The sequence below is a fragment of the Labrus bergylta genome, chromosome 9 (assembly GCF_963930695.1).
Source record: "Labrus bergylta chromosome 9, fLabBer1.1, whole genome shotgun sequence".
Classification (NCBI taxonomy): domain Eukaryota; kingdom Metazoa; phylum Chordata; class Actinopteri; order Labriformes; family Labridae; genus Labrus; species Labrus bergylta.
The window spans coordinates 21,292,474-21,310,114 of NC_089203.1; the positions used below are offsets into that span (position 1 = coordinate 21,292,474).

Consider the following 17,641-nt stretch of genomic DNA (forward strand, 5'->3'; position numbering starts at 1 on the left):
ACAGAGAGGGGTGGAGGGGAGAGATGGCCGTCGTCTTTTCGGCTGGTCTGGGAGGGTGATCGGGAGACTGAGAGTGTGGGTTCTGTCTCGGGCTTTAATCTACCCGAACTGATTACGGCTCAGACTGGACCTGGAATAAGAGGGATATGGGAGAGGGATGTGCCGAGTTGAATAGGAAGGGATGAGGAAGGAGCGAGGGTTGAAGGACCTGAGACTGAGTGTGGTGAGGTGACCATGTATCAGTACTCTTGTCAGCTAATTGAAGGTGTGGTTTAGGCAAACTTAAGCTAACACATTAACTTCATCTCACCGAGTAGGACAACGGAGCTTTGGGCTTTGGGTGTCGATACGCAGCCGTGACATGTGGGACAGGGTCGTCCTCTTGGAGTTCACATATACACACAGTCAGACATGCATACACACACACACAGCGCTGTTCTCCCCGGCTGGCTCAGTTTATCCCGTCTCTCCTCTGTAACGCCTCTGTAACTACCGCTGAAGATTGAAGGGGGGGGGGGGGGGGGTCACTTCACCTCCCCATTACTCCTCTTGGACATCAGATTGAAGGTGAAACATCACACGGGCGTAAATATGGCGGCTTGTAACGACGGTCTGAACAGGGCTAATGTTGCATTTGTCCTCTTTATTCCTTCTGCTTAAACAGCATGTGAAGTCATTCTTTTATCAACAAGTGTTTCTGTACGGTGACCATCATCACATTGAGTGAAGTTTTGCAACTATCCATTAACCTGGAGCCCTTTAAGGAGCCCTGGTGGACCCTGGACCCTCTTTAGGTCTTTGTGTAGTTCCCTGCCCCGGTCTCAGGCCGGAGTATGGCTCTTATTAGTGCTCCTCTCCGCGGCAGCTCGTGGAAACCTTTTGAAACCTAATATGGTCTTAAATCAGATTTATAAATGTTTAGGTGTATTATGAAAAACACACATGCAGGCGGGCCCGGCAAAACCAGACTGTTTATGTGTGTGTGTGTGTGTGTGTGTGTGTGTGTGTGTGTGTGTGTGTGCGTGTGTGTGTGTGTGTGTGTGTGTGTGTGTGTGTGTGTGTGTGTGTGTGTGTGTGTGTGTGTGTGTGTGTGTGTGTGTGTTATTTGTCTGTGCTCCCATGTGTGCGTGTTTTTCTTTTCCTTGCCCTAATTCCTCCAGTACGACAGCGTTTCAATAAACAGGGAACAAGTCTACGCACACACACACACACACACACACACACACACACACACACACACACACACACACACACACACACACACACACACACTCTTGGGCAGTCAGTTCATGTTGCAGTATGCATACATTGTGCAGCCGTAGTTAAAACAGATTGAATGACAGCCAGGAAACACGATAAGCTTTTAAACTCTGATGATGGAAAGAGAAAATAATTTCATCCCACTTCTGCTGGAGAGTTTGTTTCTCATAATTCAGAGCAGCAGGAGCTGAGTGTGTGTGTGTGTGCGTGCGTACGTACAAGTGTGTGTGTGTGTGTGTGTGTGTGTGTGTGTGTGTGTGTGTGAGTGAGAGAGAGAGAGAAGGAGTGTGTGTGTTTGCTTGCATATTCTCCCGGTAACTTTACGGTAGGAGTGTTTGTGTGATTCGGTTTCTGTTTGTTTGTGTTTGTATGTTTCTCTCTGTGTGTGTGTGTGTGTGTGTGTGTGTGTGTGTGTGTGTGTGTGTGTGTGTGTGTGTGTGTGTGTGTGTGTGTGTGTGTGTGTGTGTGTGTGTGTATGTGTGTGTGTGTGTTGTGTATGTGTGTGTTTGTGTTGTTGATGTGTGTGGGCTCACACGCTGTGGGGCATTCTCACGCTCTGTGCTGCTGCCACATTCACTAATTCCACTGAGCGAGAACACACACAGCGGCACACAATCACACAATCACACACACACTTTGTGGGTCTTCTTTGATGAAATGTGTGGAATCATGTTTTGTGTTCTCCAGCTCGTTCTCTGTCACATTTATGTCATGTTCTTAATTAACAGTCCCATGATCGACCCCTCTGTCTCTCTCTCTCTCTCTGCAGGGATCTGAACAAAAACAACATCACCAGAGTCACTAAGGTGGACTTCTCTGGCCTCAAGAACCTCAGGATTCTGTAAGTGTGTTTGCTTCTTTAAACATGTCGTTCAGTTCCTGCAGACATTTTGTCAACTGTTTGATGGCTTCGGATGTTTCCAGATATGGTCATTAGGGCCAAGCAGCTATGTCCTATATTAAAAAATGAAGCCCATGTTGAAGTGTAAAATCCTGCAGTTCCTCGAGTGTCCACTAGAGGCTGGCTGCAGAAGCACAGGAAGTCACATACACACCCATTCTAAAAAAGCCTGTTTTTACAGCAGAGATTAACATGTTTACAGCCTGGTTCAAAAAACCAAATAGGTCTGATTAGCTCATGTCTCAGTCGGCACACACTGTACGGGGGGGTGAATGTTTTGATGACTCATCAGTTTTGATTTGATGAAGGATAAGAGTTAGTCACAATAAGGCTTGTAGCTGACATGATTGACAGGCGGGCGCGGTGTAACGGTTTGTCAGGAGGCTTAAAACCCGCCTCAGCTCCAGCTCTCAGCCTGTCGTTAGGTTGACTGAAAGTTAGACTGAGACAGCATTTCCAGCATGGAGACCGCCGTAGATGGGACTCCAGCGCCCCCTGCAGGAACAGACAGGCTTAAATGTTTACAGTCTATGGTCCATTGTGGCGCCGCTTATTTTCCAAACAAAACTGCTGCAGTTCAGAGATTTTTAAGATAATCTTTCCCTTAATAAAAGCGTAAAAAGCTTTACAAGTGTTAGCATCACCGTACCTAGTTATACCACAAGTTATTTGTGTTTAAGCAGAAACCTAACGTCCTCTTACGTCATTCAGTAAGAGGACATGATTTTAACTCCAGCACACACCAGCAGGTCTTTCTTTTTCCTCTCTGTGACCTGTGTTTGTGTCTTTACAAGGAACCCCATTAAGAAACGCAACCCCTCCATGCTGGAGCAATTAAGCTAATGCTATATTTACCTAATGGGCCTGTATGTGGCTATAGGGGGAGCGGGTCTCTATAAAATCAAAGTTTGTCGTCCTAATGAGGGATTCAGTGCAGGGGAGAATGCAGAGGTCCAATCAAAAGAGGTACATTAGTCATTACTGAATATTTAGGAGGTTGAATAATAGACTTACTGTGAGCTTACATGCTGCAGGACTCGGTGAAACAACCACACGGCAAATATGACATACAGGGGTTATTCAACTGCTGCAACAAGGCTGTAATATCTGGCAACTGTTTGCATAAAAGTGTGAGTAATGTAACTCAGTGTCCTCTCTTATCTCCAGTGTCTCCCTGAGCAACAGTTTGGGAATGCTGAAATTTAATGTTTTCCAAAATCAGGATTCTCAGACAGATAAGAACGCATTTCATAATTAAGAAGAAATACACTCATGAGATTCCTCCTTTAAAAGAAAGAATGTGCAAAATGTTCCACATAAATATCTCATAAATCAAGTCTATCCTGTGTAAATGTGTCTCTGAGTCATGACTGTCTACAATGAGTGAGGAGCTCGAGTCCCGCTGCCTGTGTTGTTGTCAGAGCCGTGTTTACATGGACTGGGCGGCCGGCTCCTCCCCTTGTGTATAAAAGCTGTTTTAGTCAAGGACTAGAGAGAAGAAGAAGAACATACACACGGATTATTTGGATGTTAGTAAGAGTTTTTAGATCACGCTCATACTGTGTCACTTTACATGCAACGAGCTAACTAAAGAGCGCTAACATTAGCATGCTAACACAACAATGCAGGACACAGGTGAGTGCAGCTCAAGGGCAAAGGACAATGTTGTTCGCCGCTTGCGCGAAACCCCTTTGTGTGAATGTGAGTGGAGGAGGGGTTGGAGGTGTGTCTCTGGAGGAGAGTGGAGGCTTCAGTATGGAGGAGGTGTGGCCAAACAGCAGTTTGTTTTGGTTTCATGCTGGAGCTCAAGGGCGACATCTACTGGATCAAAAAGTCGCACATCGTTCGATCGCCTGCCTTTGTGTTCGATGGTCTGCCTCTGTGCGGTGAATGATCCGTGGGAGAATGAAGAAGAAGGAGTCTTTGCTGACTCGTCTAAATGGCTGCTCTCAGCAGAGTGTGACTCCTCGCCTCCTCTCAGCTGTCCTAATCCACTGCGAGGGCTCTCTCACTCTTCTGCATCAAGTGGCTTCAGTGTGTGTGTGTGTGTGTGTGTGTGTATGTGTGTGTTTTCGGCCTATAATAACTATAATCACTGTTGGCTGCATGCAGCTTCCCTCCTCACTCTGTTTTACCCAGACCAGCAGATAAAAATACACTCCCGGCTCAAACTACACTGAGGAGTGGAAATAGGGTTGTGTGTGTGTTTGTTCAGTTATAACCATACTCGTGAGGACAATGGAGGATTGGACTGGTTAATGTTTCAGGTTTTATCCGTGTGTGTTTGAGGAGATAGAAAGACAATAAAGAGAGCGAGGACTTCTGCGTCTTTAGCACCTGAGACAGGGCGAGAGAGACACAGTCTGTGTGTGCGTGTGTGTTTCTGCATGCGCGCCTGTGTGTGTGTGTGTGTGTGCGTGTGTGTGTGTGTGGTTGGCCAGCAGCTCGTTTCATGTGGTTGGTGATAAACTGCTGTGACATTTCCCCACTCTAAATCCCTAAAAGAAACAGGGAGGAGATGGCTTAGGAAGAAGAAGAAGAAGATAGTCTGAGAAAGAACACACACACTTTGTTACACACACACACACACACACACACACACACACACACACTAGTGCATACAATATGAAGTCAGGAACAAAGGCAGACATGGTCTCACTGAGTGTAACCTTTAACCTTTGCTGCAGTTATTTACCACCACTTTATCTCTCCCTCTTATTCCTCTCTCTTAAACACACACACACACACACACACACACACACACACACACTTAACGCACACACACGTCTGAGATTCCTGGGCACTTACATACATCCCACGGGAAACGTTTGCATGTAGTTTATTGCGTCTAACATTCTTCTCATGAAGGCTAATAGCGCCAGTCCTCAGTACCCGTGAAGAGGCGTGAACGGGCAGGTGATTATTGCTGATTGGTCCTCGGTGGAAAAGACTGACTCACAGTTTAGCTATACATGATATATATATATTTTAATGGGACTCATTTGTTTGTATTTTAAATCTTATGTGGACTTGTTGAGTACCTCTGCCCACTTGTGGCATTTTTCTATGTGCAGGTAGCGCCCAACAAATCCATTTCAGAGCACTTCTCACACGCTCTTTACTGTTGCTAGGTTACGAGAGTTGTCTCCTCTCGCTTCTGCTTCCCTCTGTAGAGACCGCTGTGTCTGTTTTAAATCACTCTGAGGAACCGGAGTCCCGCCCCTTCTTGATTTTGATTGGCTGGTGAGGGAAAAGTGACACTGACGAGTACAGCGTTGCTCCAAAAGTTGACCTGTTTTTAACAGGCGCTGTGAGCGCTGTGAAGTTGACTGACAGTTTGATCAGTAAGCTTACCGCTGTGGGTTTTCCTCCGTCCAATGGCGTGCACCCTGCCCCACCGGGTCTGCTTCTGTAGTGAACGCGCTGCGGAATGTGGAAACTGCCAGATAGGACGCTGAGCGCTGAAAACTCTTGAATAAAAAATAATAATAATCATAAAAGTGTAAAAAAAAAAAAGGTCATTAGTGGACACGAGCCCTAAAGCCTTTGAATCTGACTGCGGGCTTTAATCCAATGTAACATTCAGCACAGCTTTCCTTCCCAAACCGTGTCACCTCGTCCAGCGGCCTGAATGTTCTTGAATCGGAGCGTCACATCATCTCGCTGTAATCACAGGCTCGTCTCTGCAGGCACAACACCTCGCCTGATATCTTTGGCCGCCTCACATCCCGAGATCTCTTCCAGATTGTGGAGAAGTAACTCCAAACAAATCTGGATGTAGGTGAAAACCTGATATTGAACATTTGGCCGGGGGAAAGTTAATTCCACCTTCACCCGTTGTGCGTCAACAGCGTGTGAAGTTAATATCCCCTGAAGTGTTTCCTCGTTTCCTGCACGGGCCAAGTGCTCCGAGTGCGCCATAAGGTAGCGTGATGTCATCATGTGTTTAATAATGGTTGTTATATTGTTGAGGAGAGAGTTATCAGACACACCAGATGACATTAAAACATGTCTCCTCCCTGTTTCTCCATCTTGCCGCCTAATACAGAGCGATCTAAAAACAATACCTCATCTGAGCGGCGTGCCAGCATCGACTCCACACAACATGTGTTTGGCTGTAGACGCCTTGGCCTTCCTCGTCTTCATACATTGAGTCAGCGTGCGGAAAATCCCTCATTTCAACAATTACTCCAAGTCTTGATTTCCCTCGCTCTGGTTGAGGCGATACTCTCTGCTGCAGCGAGCGTGGAACAGCACGTGTGTTTGGGTATGTTTGCTACCAAAGCAGAACGCTTTACCTGTGTTTACTCTCCCCGTGTTTACACACAAATCTGACACTGCACATTAATGCTGCGTGTGCATTTCTGTGCATCGTCTGTGCACTTTGTTTTTGCACCTGTCAGTTTGTGTCAGCTGAGGAATCAGACGTTTCTCCTCCTGCTGTCGTCGGGTTTCCGTGTGAGTTTTTTTAAACTGGTCCCAGCTTGCTGGATGTTTGCAGTTTCCCCCAATATGTTCATTTGATAGTTTGATATAAATGCGAAACCCCTCACTAACCGCTGCATGCTTTATGACCTTCTGGGTTGGACATCATTAAAGTTGACCTATTCTACTTATCCTCATTTTTCTTTTATAGTGTTACAGCCTCCTCCTCCTCCTCTTCCTCCTCCTCGTCTTCTTTTCGAAGATGTCACTCTTAACTTTCTTCGACAGATAACATAAACACACATATCAGTGAAGAGGTTCTCTCTCTCTCTTCTTAACTCTGTCCTGTCTGGAATACCTTATATTGCCCCAAAACATAACACACACACACACACTGCAGAGGAGACATGGAGGGGAGATCTCGTCTGAGGGGTGGGAGGGCGACGGGTTGTTGAGTGTTTGTTTTGGCTCATTTCGTCATGACATTGGTGAAATGCTGAGCTTCTTTGACTTTTTAAACCTTCGCTTCATGCCAGGTCGTTTCTTCTTTTTTTTTTCCCCATGCAGTGATTTCTTGTTTCTTGTTGTTTATACAATTACCTTAAAAATGTGCGAGTGTCTCCTTCCATGTTAGAAGATCTCTAAGTTTCTCTCTGGCATGCGGCTGAAGCTCCATCCGTCCACTGCAGGAGATTTATCTGCTGCTTCTCCTCTCACAGTGAATCTCCAGCTCAGCCTGGCTGCACATGTGTAACCCTAACTACAAAGATCTCCCTCAGTTCCACCTCTGGAGTTTGAAATGTCTGCTGCAGACACATATTACACATGAGACTTCTTTGGCCTGTTTTGATACTCCCTGTTAGTTCCCTCCCTGCTCACTCATGTAAATATGTCTCTGTGAATAATCTCATCGGTAAACATCTGTTGTCCTTTTCTCTGTGTCTCCATGTTCGTCCCCACAGTCACCTGGAGGACAACCAGATCACTGTAGTCGAGCGAGGAGCCTTCCAAGACCTCCGACTGCTAGAGAGACTGTAAGTGTACCATCATATATATATATATATATCGCTGCTACCTCGAGACAACAGCTCATGCTAACTTCAGGTCGCTGAATGCTCGCGGACACCAACCAGGAAGCAACACATGAACACCCGAGTGTCCCAAAAACATGCACCCATGTTCTCCCAGGGTCCACAAAGTCACACACATTTAACCACGACTTGCACACACAGTGACCTGCTGTTGTCCATTCTGTGTACACACACACACACACACACACACACACACACACACACACACACACACACACACACACACACACACACACACACACACACACACACACACACACACACACAGAATGTACCTGAATGTCACTGGAGTCCATCCACTTCACACACCGTGGAGGAATTTGTCACTTTTCCCGCCTTGTTCAGCGTTCATGCTTGTTTGTGCGTGTGTGTGTGTGTGTGTGTGTGTGTGTGTGTGTGTGCGTGTGCGTGTGTGCGTGTGTGCGTGTGTGCGTGTGTGTGTGCGTGCGTGCGTGTGTCCTTCAGCTCACACTAAGGCTCTAGTCAACAGACTCCAGGTGTGAGTGCACAACACAACATTTACACACACACAGACACACACACCTGTATGTTTATGCCTCTGCCGGAGGAAATCACCTGGTTTCAGACGGCCAATCACAACGCGTGTAGCTGCAGCTGATGAGAGCATCATTTTAAGTTTCTGCACAGTCTTAGATTCACGGTCAGTTAGACTCAGACTGGAGCTGAAAACACTCTTCATTGATGAATCTGTTCAGGCTGTGTGTCAGATTGTTTCTTCTTCAAAAGTTCAGAATCAGAATCGGGGTTTATTGCCAAGTACATTTACACATACAAGGAATTTGACATGGTGTATTGGTGCTAAACAATTAACAAGGAAATAAAGTAGAACTAGCAACAACTTAAATAATAAACCATAAAAAGCTATTACAATATATACAATAGAATTTGAAAAATGTAAAATATTAAATATTAAAAAAATTAAAATAAAAATTGACAAAAGGTGCAATGTAGAAGCTGTGCAGTGGACTATAAGAAAAAAATGTGTTGTGGGGTCAGGAAGCAACCAGCACTGAGTAATGGCTTTTTTTAACGAGCAGAAATCAAAATGCCAAACGTGTTTACATCGGAGCATCATGCCTGAGAATCTTCGTTTCCCTCATGATGTGGGGAGTGCAGACGCAGGTCCATGCTAAGAATCAGAGGACCTTAAGCACGCTTTGCTCACAGATGTTTTCTCACAGTCATGATGTTTCTGACTTCAAGGCCAGATGACTCTGAGTGGCGGCAACATGTGCGTCTCTCTAAATGAAGATCCCGCGTCTGATAGAGAGAGCGAGAGGTGACGGGCTGCTGCGGTGTTAAAAGGCTCTTTAACGCGCTGTGTCAGGGCGGGTCAAAGGTCGAGGCAGAGGAGCATTTCATTGATCTAAGCCTGTTTGAAAATAACGCCTCTTTTACGCCACGTCGTTCAGTCGATGAGGTGGTTGGCTGTTGGGACTCGGAGCATGAGGCTCCTGAATGTTTTGACTCCTCTGATAGTGAAATGCTTTTTAAAATGCTTAGCTGACAGCTCCTCTGATGTTCCGCCTGTTAGGGTGAAAGGTCGGGGGCGAGAGGTCTCGATGCTGAGCCTGTGTGATTTATGGCGTCACAATGTGAAAAACATGGAGTCAACTCTTTAGGGGGGGAGGGGATTCATGTAAGTCAAAACATGAAATATGGAGAGTTCATCTTATTGGTTAATTTTGAACAAATTAGCAGCTCTTTAGTCTCCTAAGAGGTCTAAGACGTTGACGTTTTGCTAAGAGAATAAGGTTTATGCTGTGCAAAGTGTTTTTTTATTTGGTTTTCCTAACAAAAATAGATCCCATTTCTGGATTTTGAGCTTTTGGGCTGCCTCTGAGATTATTTGTCTAAAGTCTCTGGACCATTTCTGCTGGATCTGATTCTGATTCTTAGCGCCCATTTCCCAAAATTCTAAATATATAGCGGCCATCAGCTTGTGGCCTGGTGTTATTTCAAAGTGAGCTCGTCATTATTTTGTAAGAAATACACAAAGGAATCCTTTAAAAAAAAAAAAACCCAGGGGCAGATTTGTGAGCCGACGTCTTAAAGTGACTCATAAGTGTAATAGAAGCCGATCACGTGTTTCACTTTGGGTACGAGCAGTTATTCTCTCGGAGCAGGGGTCAATTATTTCAAATGGAGGATATCTCTTCTTGGACTGCCGCTCTCTTTCCATCGGGGGCACACAGGAGTGAAAGTCAGGGTCTTATTATCATTATCAGCGGGGTGAAAAGGTTGGTGTCTGCGTCTTCTCCAGCACAGATACTACTCCGTGACCCCCCTGACCCCCCCCTCTACTTTTTCCCCTCCACGCCTCGTTTCTCAGCAGAATGCTTTTGGTAGCTTGATAACACTTTCACTCCCTGCAGTCACACTGTCCTCCTCTATCTCTGCTGCAGCACACCACACCCTGCGTCTGCACACACACACACACACACACACACACACACACACACACACACACACACACACACACACACACACACACACACACACACAAGTCTACCTGTTGGGTGAGGCCATTCGTTCCCCCTCTTCATTGTTTTTGGCCTCTTTTGCAAACAGATTTTCCCCCAACATTATATAATTTTGCTGTTTTTACTAAGGTTAAATGAGCAGTATGTAACTCTGTCATCTAGTGTTTAAAATGGGTACTGCAGTCAGAATTCTAAACATTGTAGAGAACTGTCTCCCCCCCCCCCCCTCTAGAGTCGATGTTCACGCAGGTTGTCATGTGGTGGACACTGAAGCTTCAGTGTTTATCCAGCTCTGCATCGGTCTGTAAACCTTTCTGCGTTCCAACCTCTCTCCATTTTTCAAAAGCATCTCCAGTATTGATCCTAGTTTGAGCACGTTTCTGCTCGTGGAGCTTATTAGAAACATGCAGAGGCTTTTTATATCGGGTACAATCACTTCTGTCTGAACCAGTTCTCTTGCCCGCTGGTCCATTGCTGCAACACCTGTTGGTTTGACTAACTTCTCTGTTCCAAACAAATCCAGAGCATTCAGGACCAGAATCTAAAGTTAGAAGGAGGATAAACTGGCTGCTGCATTGTTGTAGGAGAAGCCAGCACTGTGTCTTTTTGACTTATTTGCATAGATTTACAGGGTGCAAACTCAAATAAGTGGATCCCTAAACTGGTTCCACCTTTCACTCCCAGGTCAAAGCACATGCAAGGATGATCGTGACGACTATTTAAAGAGCTTACAGCGCTATAGCTAGTGACTGACGCACACACACACACACACACGCCACATATCACGGCACGATAACCTGGAGGAAAAACAGACACGAGCTCAACCTTTGAACCGGAAAACCTGCTGACCTTGAAGGTGATGCGGCCGCCTGGTTGGTGATAGTTACATCGATGGAGGAGCGAGGGTCAGAGACATTTGAGCGTGTTCTTGAACTTTTCTCTCCAATAAAAACATTATTGACTTTTTTACCTTTTCTTAACCCCACAGTCGCCTGAACAGAAACAAACTCCAGGTCCTCCCAGAGCTTCTCTTCCAGTCCAACCCCAAACTCGGACGACTGTGAGTACACGTTTATGTTTGCTCTTCTCTCTCTTTCCTCCCCCCCAATCTCTCACAGTCCCCCCCCCCCCCGCCTCTCGTTTCTGTCTCTTTTGATGTGTCATGCGATCCATTTGAAAACACAGCCACGGTGCAATGTCGGGACTTTTATCCAGGCTCGAGGGTTCAAGTCCCGCGGCAGGTCACACAGCGCCGCTCTGTGTCTCCTGTCGAGAGGTGAAAAAGACTGTCAGGTGTGTGTGTGATTTTGCAGGAGGTGAATGTGTGCCTGCAGGGAATGTTTAGCTTGGACCTGTACGGGATTTATTTTATTCCTGAATATGTCGTTTTTCCCAGAGTGTACGAATGGGTCAAAGTGATGCAGAGAAGCCTCCCACTTTCCCTCCTTCTTTGGTTTATTTCATCTCACATTCCCAGACACACACACACACACACACACACACACTCTCTCTCTCTCTCTCTTTCTCTTTGTGTGTTTGGGTCCCGCTGGTGCGCTCACTCGGCCTCCCTTTTCCTTACTCAGGTTCTCTATTTGTCTTCTCCTCGCTGAGTCTGTGTCGGTTCAGGTTGAAGGTTGAAACCCTTTCTAAACTTTATGGCTGTTTGCGTTGGGCCGTCTTCAAGTGAAACTAGAGGTTCACACTGCGTGGTCATGTGTGTGTGTGTGTGTGTGTGTGTGTGTGTGTGTGTGTGTGTGTGTGTGTGTGTGTGTGTGTGTGTGTGTGTGCGAGGTAAAGTGTGTGTCCCTTTTGGTTGCTCGTTGCTTTTCATTGTATGTCTTGTGTTTGTGTGGCTGTGCGTTTTGCATGCACAACCCAAATCCCTCTACGGTATCTGGTGTCATGAGTTTGTGTTTGTTGTGAGGTGTAAGGATAGGGAATACCAGCGCTGGGACTTTATACTTTTCACTTCTCGTCCTCCCTTTTATAATATTTCCACGAGGCAGAAGCTTTCTTTGTTGAAGGAAAAAAAAAGTCTTCTTCTGTGTTTGACTTTGTGGAAGCTTCAGGTCATGAAAAAAGCGACATGTACAAATTTAAATGAAAACCTTTCTGCAAAATATTATCAGAGATGTTCAGTAAGGTCACAATGCTATTCAAAGTGAAGTGGTCCAATAACAAACAACAAAGAAAGTGAAACTGGTCATATGAATAGGAGTTTATGAAGATGAAAATAAACGTTTCCTGTACTGATTTCTTAATACGATCCCCCATGACAGTAAGATTGATTCTTCCTCAGCGGGGTGCAGGCTGTGAAACCTCGGTCCAAACCTCCTGACAGACTGATGCCATGTTTCATATATCTGTGGCAGAGTGTGATGTATTGCTGAAGACAGCGACGCTGACTGGCAAGGCTGAAAACAGATTGTTCATTTACGTCAACTGTGGCTTCCAGGATCACACACAGATAGAAACACATTCACTCACTCACTCAAACCTCTTTATCTTCTTCTTCTTCATGAGTGACGGACGATCTCCTTCTCCGCCTGGCTCTCTCTTCTATAAAACCTCTAATTGTTCTCGATGGCTCGTATTTATCGCCGGTCGATAATGGATCCCTGTGGAGCGTTCGGTCGACTCGGTGAGCGAGTGGAAAGCGTGAACGTGTTCCAAACTGAACATTATAAATCTCATGTTCTTTATATCCCCACTTCACCATCAGCACAATCTCAATTACAGCGTCTGGAGTTTCCTCCTGTGATTTTCTTTTCGCTCTTTTCCACTCCTTCTCTTCCTTCGCCGGGACTTTTGATCCTTTTTTGCATTCGTTGTTTTTTTTCTCAGCGAATTACAGACTTGGCATCGACTCAGGTAGCAAGGTTTGTTTACAGAGTTTTCCTTCAACATCTCGAAGCTTCAGACGCTTTTCTTTTTTCCACTTTTATCGACTTTACATCCTGGTTCACTTTGTGTTTCCTGCAAAATAATGGAAGCAGCATTGACGTATTTTGAAAGGTATGGTGACACTCAAAGGATTTGAACAGGGGGACGCAGTGGTTAGAGCGCACGCCCCATGTGTGGAGGCTGAGGTCCTCCGGACGGGCGGTTCGGGTCCGGCCTGTGGCTCCTTTTCCGCATGTCGTTCCCCGATCTCTCTTCCTGATTTCCGGCTCTATCCACTGTCCTATCTCTACATTAAAAGCACAAAAAGCCCAAAAGTAAATCTTAAAAAAAAAAAAAGGATTCAATCTCTTTTTTCATACACTTTTAGCGCCGTGTTTTCATTTCCTTTAGCGCGAGAAGGTGACAGGAGAGTTTGTAAATGTTAAAAAAAGGAATACAGAGAGGCAGAAGAAGAAGAAGAGGGAGAACCAGTAGGAGACTCAGAGGGAGGAGTGGGAGGTTTACTGGTGGCTTTCTGGTTTGGGGTTCGTAACCTTCCTCTCTGTCAGCCTCGGTTAGATATTAAATGATGGCAGTGTGATAGGAATTACCTCTTAACCCCCCCATTAGAGCCGTGTGGTTTGAGGTTTGGAGACGGTGGGAGAGCCGAGGATCTGGACCGGCATTAAGGGGGCAGGCAGGGGTTGGTGGGTTTCTGCTGCTTTGGGAGGGTGGGAGGTTAAAGCAAGAGGTATCAAGATGGATAGTGGTGATCCTACCCCAGAGTCCTGGATCCTGCTGAGACAATTGAAGCGTTGGCTTCGGGTCTTATTGGAAAATGTTCTGATTGAGCGGGAAGTGGCGGTCAAATCGGGGGGGGGGGGGTTGGGTGTCTTTGACCCTGAAGGTTCTCGATAGCGGGGGGAGCTGAGTGAAAACAATGATAGTGACGGTGATACAGATGGATGGTGGATCGGAGTCTGTGGGCTTCAGTGTGTGCAGTCTGTGGTCGGGTCCCCCCACAGTTTGTAGAGACTGTGGTTGCAAAAACACACACACACACACACACACACACACACACACACACACACACACACACACACACACAGTTTAAGCTCTGAATTTCTGTTTTTCGAAAAGCACAAATCACAATAGGTCGGATGGAAAATAGGAGTCGGTGGTCTTTTGTGCGTCGGTGCACACTGTAGAGTATCGACGGGGGTTTGCTTTGCTGAGTGACCTCGACGGCTGAGAGTCCTCCCGTCTAATAACGCCGACCCGGCTCAGCCTCATCCTGTTATCTTTACTTTCTGCTCTGGTAGCTGCATGTGTGTGGACTTTTTTTTACGTATGCCTGAGTTTGTGTGCGCTGTGCAGGGCCCCCAGCTTTTTGGTTTACAGCCAGTGATACTCATGAAGCAGCATCCACCCCCCCCCCACCCCCTCCCCATTAGAGCAGCTCAGGTTGCAGTTGATTGGTTTGCATGAGAGGAGAGGACTGCAACAAAGAAGAAGAAGGAGGGTAACGTCAGACCGGACAGAGATTTCCTCTCTTCCCTCAACACTGGAGCTCAGGCGGGGCATCGGATTCTGAGCATTACATAATGAAGGAGCTGACTTCTGACCATGTTTCAACATTTATAGACACAGAAAATAAAACAGCTGTCTATAGCTGTGAAGAAGAAGCAGTCTACTAATGTGGCCGTTGTTGCTTCATCCACCATATTTCATCTTGTAAACTCCTGTGTGTTGTTTTCAGATTTTATTATCGCAAACTCTAAATGCTTCACAGCAGGGACACGAGCAGACGGGCATTCAGCCCTAAACTTTTTTTTTTTTTTTGGAGGCTTAATGGAAAGAAAAAGTGCGTTCCTGTCCGGCGGGATGCTGGTGAAGGATTTAATCCAGTCAGAGTGTAAATCTGTGCTCTGACGGCCACGCTGACCTTTTGGCAACTTCAGGTTACCACTTGAGCAATGCACTTTAACCTCCAGATGTTTCATCGGAGCTCCCAGATGTGAACTCCTGGATGTCCTCTTCCCATAGTTACTGTAAATACAACTCTCCAACTAAGAAGCTGGACGAGAGAGAGAGAGAGAGAGAGAGAGAGAGAGAGAGAGAGAGAGGGGAGGGGGAGGAGGGGGCTAAAGGGAGCACGGGGGTCATTCGAGATGTCTTTTCCTCCTAATGAAGTTAATGGGGAAAGACGAGGACTTCTCCTTTAATCTTGGCTAATTGTCCATTTAGAGGCGACTGCAGTAGTTTACCTGCTGGAATGCTGCGGTTAGTGTTACAGGAAGTGGGCGTACTCTGCACGTCCAGTGATTGGCTGCTGCAGGCCAGGCTTCAGCTGTGATTGGTGGGAGGGGTCTTGAAGGGTAAGCGGTGAACGTAAATTGTCTGCACTTATTTCTCATGAACCCGATTACTCATTGACTTCCCCCCCCCCCCCCCCCCTCCTCTTTGTCCTTTATTCATTTGCACTCCCACACACCAACGCAACAAACAGATTTTAGTTTGTATTGCCGTCAGGAACTGTTTATTGTTTTCTTGTCACTAGGCTCCAGGCGCTTTGTTTGATTTTCACGCCACTGGGTGCGAGAAACAAATAAGAGCCACACACACACACACACACACACACACACACACACACACACACACACACACATCTCTCACGCCACCTCTCACACTGATTTAACACCACAGGCGCTGGATGCAGAGTCACAGCTTTGTGTGTGTGTGTGCGTGTGCGTGCGTGCACGTGTGTGCGTGTGTGCGTGTGTGTGTGCGTGTGTGTGTGTGCGTGTGCGTGCGTGTGCGTGTGTGCGCGTGTGTGCGTGTGTGTGTGCGCGTGTGTGTGTGTGTGTTCATTCAGGGCAGACTTTTTATTTAACCACACGCCCACGACAGAACTTTCTAATAATTAAACATGACTCAGAAGTTGAAACCATGGTATGCAGCTGCACCACAAAGCTCGTAGGTCCTGACACGCAGCTGCACCACAGGGCCTATGCACTGAAGTAAACAATGTGTTTGTTTCCAACAGGTTTATCCATCAAACTTACATTCAATTTGACTTCTAGTAATTACTCTCTAAACATGGAAAATCATGTTTCGGTAGGTTGGAGATCACAGTGTGTTACGGCATGATGCTTCAACAAGAGGCTTGAATGGGCTCCACTATGCAGCTGCACCACAGGCCCCTGCACTGCAGGACACTGTGTGTATGTTTCCACCAGGTTTATCAATCATACTTACATTCTTGGCGTCATTGCTTCCTAAACATGGAAAACACAGCAGTTGGTTTAAGATGACAGCGGGTGATCCAGTACGATGCTGCACCACAAAGCCCGTAGGCTCCATTGTTGAGCTGCACCACAGGGCCCCTCACGGAGATTCACTCATAGTCAGGAAAGTGAAGACATTTGCTCAGAGCGATCCTGACCCGAGCTCATCTAAAATAAGGCTGCTCTTAGTGGCTCGTGTGTTTTTGTGTGCGAGTCCCACAGCCCTGTCAGCAGAGCGACATATTTAGATAAATACACGCTGCAGAGAGACAGGAGAGAGAGAGAGAGCAAAGGAGGAGCAGAGGGAGCGAGCGAGTGCTCAGCCCTTTCTTTTGTCTTCCTGGGAACACCCTGACGTTGGGCCGCTCTAACATCAGCCCTTCATGTTTTTTTTGCTCGACACGTTCATGTTAATCATTCGACTAGAATCCGTCTTTTAGCAGCGGGAACATAATGAGGTTTTCTTGCTTCTGTTTCAGAACTTACTCTGCGTTTAGCTTTGAACAGTTTTGAGTCTTAATTCTTACTCCTCTAAAGTTTAGTTTGTCTCTGCTGTGAGAGCTGTCAATAGGTCAAAAGTTAGGAAGTTTATGTGTGTGTGTGTGTGTGTGTGTGTGTGTGTAGGCTCATGTGTGTCTTTCTATCTGGAAGTGTTAGATTAAACGAGCCCGAGTGTTGAATTCATCAACCAGGAGGTCTTAAAGTTCACAGCAGCAACACCTTTCCCTTTCAGCTGCCTACTTTAGCCGGCTAGCTTGCCGCAGGGCCCGAAGGAATGAAATGTTCGTGGGAGGCTCGTCGGGGGTCCGTAGATTTTCCTCTTTTTTTTTTTGTTATTGCAAAGAATTTTTATACGCTCACACTGGAATAGCACAGAGGCTGCATGTGGTAGTTATTTAAACTTGCAAATAAAGGTGAGTGTAGGGGGGGGGGGGCAAACACAGCTAAAGCTCGCTGACGTTAGCCTTGATCTGTTTACACGCTGTATTTACATGTGTGTGTGTCTCTGTGCGATATACATGATTATAATTGAGTCCGCATATCTTTACGTGTGTAATTAGGGTCAATCTGTGTATGAATTTACAGCATGCTGTGTGTGTGTGTGTTTGTGTGTGTGTGTTTGTTTGTGTGTGCATGCGAGATGTGCACACATCGTTTAGTAATTTGTGTCTCTGTTTGCGTCTGCATATGCTACATGTTTGTAAACGTCCTGCATTTGTTTGTACATGTCTCCTTAAAAACATGTATCTGTGTGTGTGTGCGTGTGTGTGTGCGTGTGTGTGTGCGTGT

General features: G+C 46.2%; 1 protein-coding gene across 1 annotated transcript in view; it reads left to right on the forward strand.

Moving 5' to 3' along the window:
- Window positions 1-17,641, forward strand: part of slit3 (slit homolog 3 (Drosophila)) — a gene marked incomplete in the record, with an annotated part of 235,943 nt that overhangs the window by 15,992 nt on the left and 202,310 nt on the right. The window contains 3 exon segments of the mRNA XM_065958425.1: window positions 2,030-2,101; window positions 7,549-7,620; window positions 11,170-11,241. Of these exon segments, the coding sequence (XP_065814497.1) occupies window positions 2,030-2,101; window positions 7,549-7,620; window positions 11,170-11,241 (216 nt within the window).